At 48.5% G+C, this 6,154-nt stretch overlaps 1 protein-coding gene across 1 annotated transcript in view; it reads right to left on the bottom strand.

The window, feature by feature from the left end:
* Nucleotides 1-286: 286 nt before the first annotated feature.
* Nucleotides 287-6,154, bottom strand: part of LOC311309546 (protein shisa-8) — a gene marked incomplete at both ends in the record, with an annotated part of 78,204 nt that continues 72,336 nt past the window's right edge. The window contains one exon of the mRNA XM_084438874.1: nucleotides 287-780. Within this exon, the coding sequence (XP_084295000.1) occupies nucleotides 287-780 (494 nt within the window). The remainder of the gene's footprint in view (nucleotides 781-6,154) is intronic.

Here is a 6,154-nt window from a genome sequence, read left to right as displayed (position 1 = left end):
TACTGAGGGGAAAGGTTGAGCGAGAGTGAGTCACTGGCCGCCATTTTACAGTCCCCCCCCCCCCCCATTAATTACCATTAATACTGTTGAGTGGCTATTACACACACAGTATACATTATCAACAACAAACAAACAAAAAGCCTGGAATGAAGACAGTGAAAGACCACGCAAACTTGTCCTTTGTCCCCTCAGCCTTCGACGTGAATCATCGGTACAAAATGGCCACACCCAGGCGGCCCGTTATCACACGCGCTCCTCCCTCCGTCTCTCCCTACACTGAGGCTGCTCAGACCGTCACCTCCGTCTTGCTGTTGGTGGGCAGCCCCTTGTGTTTGGGGTGTATGTGGGGCGAGGGCCCGTACCCCACGGGCTGCGTGAACAGCTCCGGAAGCGTCTCGATGCTGAACTGACGCCTGTGGGAGTAGACCTGGCGCCGGCTGTTCTGCTGGTGCTGCTGGTGCAGCTGGTGCTGCTGATGCAGCTGGTGCTGCTGGTGGGGAGGCAGGATGTGGGCGGCCGGATGCTGGACGTGGCTCTTACTGGGGTCCCAGGCTTTGAAGGCCGAGCTGGAGGTGAGCGGGTGGGTGTTGGTCTTGGAGATCTTGGGCTTGGGGATTTGGGCCGTGTTGATGGTGATGGCCAACGGGGCGTGGATGTCCGGCGGTGGGAGGAAGGGCTTGTCCTTGGGGTGGAAGGCGATTGGCTGGAAGGTGGACGGCGACTGGCGGTGGGTGTAGTCCACCATGGGGTAGCTCTTGTAGTAGTCTCTGGCTGCTGTGTCTGGAGAGAGAGAGAGAGAGAGAGAGAGAGAGAGTTGGGGGAGAGACACAGGGGGAGGAGAAGAGAGACAGAACAATAGTTAGCAGTTGACAAGCCAAATGTTGCCTCTGACCATGAAATGTCCTCTTGGTCTAATGGGAAACACGTATTTAATTCCAAATGGGTTTAACCTCTGAAAAAGTAGCCTGTTCACCGTAGAGAGGTAAGCAAGGTGAGCTCAGCCTGTTGCCTTTGGCACCCGCTCACAGAATGACATAAACGGCCTGGAGTATATGGGTGTGTGTCCACCGACAAGATGTATTTTAGAGCTGGCACTGTTTTCTCATTGTTTACAATGGGCAATGATCTCTAGAGCTCTAGAGATGATGGATTTTAAGTGTTTTTAACGTAATAGCGCCATGGGCTCAAGGCTCTCAGTTGAAAAAAGTTGAACTTTCAGGGCTAAAGCACAGGCTATAAAGGGCTTTAAAAGGCCATAAAAGGCTGTTTTGATGACTCCAAAGGTTGTTTTTGGCAAGATTCAGTGACAGCGAACATTAGCACTAGCTAACATTACCATAGCTATATCTTTCTTAGCTTAGCTAGTTACTGTATACTCCAGTCTGCAAAAACACGACAGCTCGTTAGTGGACATGCAGCCTAACACCACACACACACACACACACACACACACACACAAACGCAAACACAGTTACACTACAATTATCTCCTCCCAGCCAACCTGTCAGGTGAACCTACAGTAGAACAAAATGGAGGTTGAGTGAACAGGATATACAGTGGTGTGTAGGTGTGTGTGCATAACGCCAAAGTGTGTGCTTGTCTGTTTGTACACGTATGCACGTGTGTGTTTGCCTACCCCATGTGTGTGTGTATGTGTGGTTAAAATCTCTTTAGCCGCTAACCTGACGAGAGAGAGAGAGAGAGAGAGAGGAGGGAAGTGAGAAAGAGAGAGAGAGAGGAGGTAAAGCCCAATTTATTATTCCGCGTTGAATCTACAGTGAAGCCTACGCCGTAGTTTGCATAGCCCCCGTACCCTACGCTGTAGCCTAGTGAGAAAGAGAGATGGAGGGAAGTGTGTGTGAGAGAGAGAGACAGAGAGAGAGAGGAGGTAAGAGAGAGAGAGAGGGAAGGGAGAGAAAGAGAGAGAGGGGAGGTGCAGCAGTGACAGTAGTGTTGGGTAAATACGTGGGAGCTTTGAGCGCAGTATAAATAGAGCTGATTTGATGTGTCGTGTGGGATTAGCTGCAGAGCCCTGGTCGCTGCTCTGTGAGGTCAGCAGCATCACAGCCTAAACACTCAACCTTGTTCGCCTCTGGGTTTAGTCATTACTGCTTCTCTTTTCCTTTTTCATCAGGAGACTCTGGGGGGAAAACAGACAACAACACTATCATGGTCGTTGTTTTCCCTCTCTTCTCCCTCTTGCTTGCCTTTCCCCTTATTCAGAGCTCCCTGGTCAAAGTCGGTTGGTCAGTTGGTTGCTGCTGGCAGCATGTATGTGTGTGTGTGTGTGTGAGAGAGAGAGAGAGAGAGAGAGAGAGAGGGAGAGAGAGAGCCTGTGAGAGTGCGGCTGTGGGTGTGTGTGATACCTCTATGCTTTCTGTGTGCCCAATCTAGGAGTTTGATTTGACTTGACCAATTGTAATTGAGCTTGAGCATGGATGACCTGTACAGAAGGTCACCTTCAGAGCAGAGTATGCAGACGTACAGTAATGTGAAAGGGCTTTTTCACTGACTAGGATGAGCCACATTTTACTGTACTTCACCATAGATGAAGTTCCTTTCCTCTCGGGACACAACTGTTCACAAATGTTAACCTTAACAACATACACCTAATGCTGCAATAAAAAGTAATGAAAAGACTCCTATGATTCTGTGAATTTCAAAACGTTGGTCCCTTTTATGCAACTCACAAGGATTACAGTATAAGGCTTCCCTGTACCTTTTCTGTATGAAACTTTTCAGTTGATGTATTGTTTTTATGTGTGTACTGTATGAAACTGTCCTGCTGCCGTTCTTGGCCACGTCGCTCTTGAAAAAGAGATTTTAATCTCAATGAGTCCAAACCTGGTGAAAAAAAGGTTAATGAAATGAACTCAACCGGAGGTGAATTGGGATTGGTAGCCTTGGTTGAAAGGAAACGTTATCATCTCCTCACAGAGAATAGAACAGCCACATAAAGGAAGCAATGTTCGGTGGCCAAATCAAATCAAGGCCGTTTTTAGCGCAAAAGCTTTTTAGCAGGAAGCATTAGACGCCTATTATGTGCATAGAAAAGGACTCTGCTTCCCATGTTCGCTAGAGAGTGCCAGACTTCACAGGCCCACACCAGGATTAGCTGTCTGTGTTGCTGGAGGCGTTCCACATTTTCATACATTCCCCTGATCATGAAAGGGGGAGAATCAGTCACTTGATTCCCAACCTGCCGCGTGCATAGAACCTGTCACATGGTTGAGCTGGAGAAGAGCAGCGGTGTACGGCAGGTGGCTAGCCATTCATAATCAGCTGGAGAGACGCTCTCATTCATCCTCTTTGTTTTTGGAGGGCGAGCAGGGGGACTCAGTAGGGTGGGTTTGAAATGAGAGGAACATGATCACAGATGATGATACAGCCAAAGAGAGCTCATCTGGGCCCCATCCTCTGGTCTTGATGTAGATATTGCAAAGCATGGTGAACATCCTGTCTGGGTTCAGGTTAGGGCATGGTGAACACCCTGCCTGGGTTTAGGTTAGGGCATGGTCAACACCCTGCCTGGGTTCAGGTTAGGCTAGGGCATTGCTTGTTAGGTTTAGTAGGTATGGCATGCCCGGGTTATAATTGGGGCACATTGAGCACGTGCCCAGGGGCCCTCGGCGATCAAGGGCTTTTTACAATGCCAGTTTTTTGGGGGCGGGGGGTCGGGCTCTTCATATACTAATTTAAATCTGTTTGCAAAAACTTTGTAACACTGGTAAATGAGATAACAATAAATAATAAAAATATTTAGTGTGTTATTGTGTCATCATTGTCATGACGCTTGCACGGTGCCTGCCTGGGCAGCGCAGCACTTTCAAGGTGAGGGTTCAGGTCAGCAGACAGTCTGCGCGCTAAGAAGATGGACGTTTAAAAAGCCTTTAATTAAGCGGGGATGCAAAAAGGAAGAAAACAAGCGAGAGAAGCAGCGGTAATTAAAGATGTCCCGCGAATAACAGCTTTTAACAAGAAATGTATACAGTACCAAGTGTTGATGAAGAAGACAAAACGGAGTTAGCTAACGTTGAAGTACAGCCAGCTAGCTAACATCGTAAGCGAGGAAGCCTCCTCTAGCACTAGTATGTAAACAGCAGCAGGAGCCGGACCCCGGAGGATACTGTTTCTACCAGCGCTAGCAGAGGAGCTCTGGACCTCGGGCCCCTAGCGGTTATAGCCCCGGCCAACACCAGCAGGGCCTCGGAGCTGGAAGAGGACGGTGATCCGGTGCCTAGCACCAGCAGAGGGGCGGCAGCCCCAGACCCAGGGCCTCAACTGACACCACAACAAATTGAAAACGTGGAGAACGAAGAAACAAATGTTGTTACAAGCACACCGGTATTAGCAGCAGCAGCAGCCACGGTGACGGGAGCAGCAGGTGAGCCGCCCAGCAACAACCCTGCTTTATGGGGGGTGATGACAGATAACCTCAGCGAGGAAATTATGATGAGAGGTGCTTCTGCTTTTCAAAATTGGGCCAAAAAGTATCCAGCATCATGCCGGAGGGCGCCCGGGAGCGGTAAAAAGCGCTCACTCTCAAACGACCTGCTCACCAGTAGGCTTCAAAATGGGGAAATTATTACACTTGAGTGGATAAATATACTGCTATGCTTGCAAAATGTTTTCAGCACATAACAACGCATTTCTATCGGGATTTTGTGACTGGAAACATGGTGGTGACAGAGTCAGGGAACATGAGAGGGGTCCTGAACACAGAAAGTGCTCAATCTTATGCGTCGTACTGAAAAGGAGTGAACTGTAGATGCTTCCCATGCAAGAAAACTTGAAGCAGAAGGTCAGTATTGGAAACAAGTGTTAAGGCGAGTTGTTGCAGTGATTAAATTCCTGAGTGAAAGAGGGCTTCCTTTCCGGGGAGATGAACTTTCAGCGTCTGCACACAATGGTAATTACCTTGGTATTCTAGAGCTGCTGTGAAGCTTTCTGTGGTGATTATGATTGTGAGGGTGATTGAGTTGAGTGAGTGAGCGAGCTGTGAGTGAGCTGGGTTTGATAACTGTAGGCCTAGCCTATATTTTGTGGATGGGTTTATTTGATCTGCTGTTTGTGTCAGCCTTGAGTCAAAGCTGTTTGTGTGTGTGTGTGTGTGTGTGTGTGTGTGTGTGAGAGAGAGAGAGAGAGAGAGAGAGAAAAAGAAGAAGGTGTCATCAGTGCTGAAATCAACATTAGATGCTAGTAACTGGTCAGTCTAAAATGATTTGTGAGTTAATTGGCATGGTGGTGGCGTGGTGTGGTATGGCGCGGTGTGTGAGGTGGTGACAGTGCATGCGCACAAGGGCCCTCTTAGACCTGGTGCCCAGCCCAGGAGCACAGCACAGGAACACACTAACATTGACCATGTACAGACACGGACAAAAGAAACATGAGGGCTTTAATACACAGGGAGAGCAATCAAGAAACGAGGTGCAGGTAAGCGACAAGACACAACGAGACACAGGTGCATGCAATCACCAGACAAAGACATGGAGGGACTCCAAACAAAACACTGGAGTCCACAGGCACCTACGCCAGGGTCCTGCTTGTGGACCTCAGTCCAGACCTCAGTGTGGACTTCTGCGCTTTCAATACTATCCTCCTGCCCACTCTGGATGGCATGCTCTCCCAGCTGTAAATGCCTGACTCCACCTGCAGGTGGATCACAGACTTCCTGTCTGACAGGAAGCAGCATTTGAAACTAGGCAAGCACGTCACTGGCCCAGTCCCAATGTCCACCCTTGCAGACTCACAGACTTAAGGGCGCGCCCCCGCGAAGTCCGCGAGGGCTTAGGGGTGTCCCAATGTCAAATCGGCAAGTGCATGAGGGCTCTTTGGCAGACATTTTGAGCCCTTTATGTCCCCTTACCATAAGTCTGCACTTCTGCAGACTTTGCCTAAGGGAATTACCCACAGTTCATATCGTTGTGACGTGAAACACGGGGTTACCTGAAGAACAGCCAATAAACAAGCACGGACAGATCAACCAACCCTAACGTTCACGTTACAAAACAAAATATATTTTCATGTTTTCAGCTGGACTTGCTTATCTGCACAAGTAGCCTTATAATTATTTTGGTTTCATTATTTTTAAGTATGGGTTATTAACCCCATGGGTTTGTATAATGTGATTTGTTTAAAAATATGTAGGCTATGT

The sequence above is a fragment of the Borostomias antarcticus genome, assembly GCF_949987555.1.
Source record: "Borostomias antarcticus genome assembly, chromosome: 5".
In the NCBI taxonomy this organism is placed as follows: Eukaryota; Metazoa; Chordata; class Actinopteri; order Stomiiformes; family Stomiidae; genus Borostomias; species Borostomias antarcticus.
This window is presented reverse-complemented; position numbering and strand designations above follow the sequence as displayed.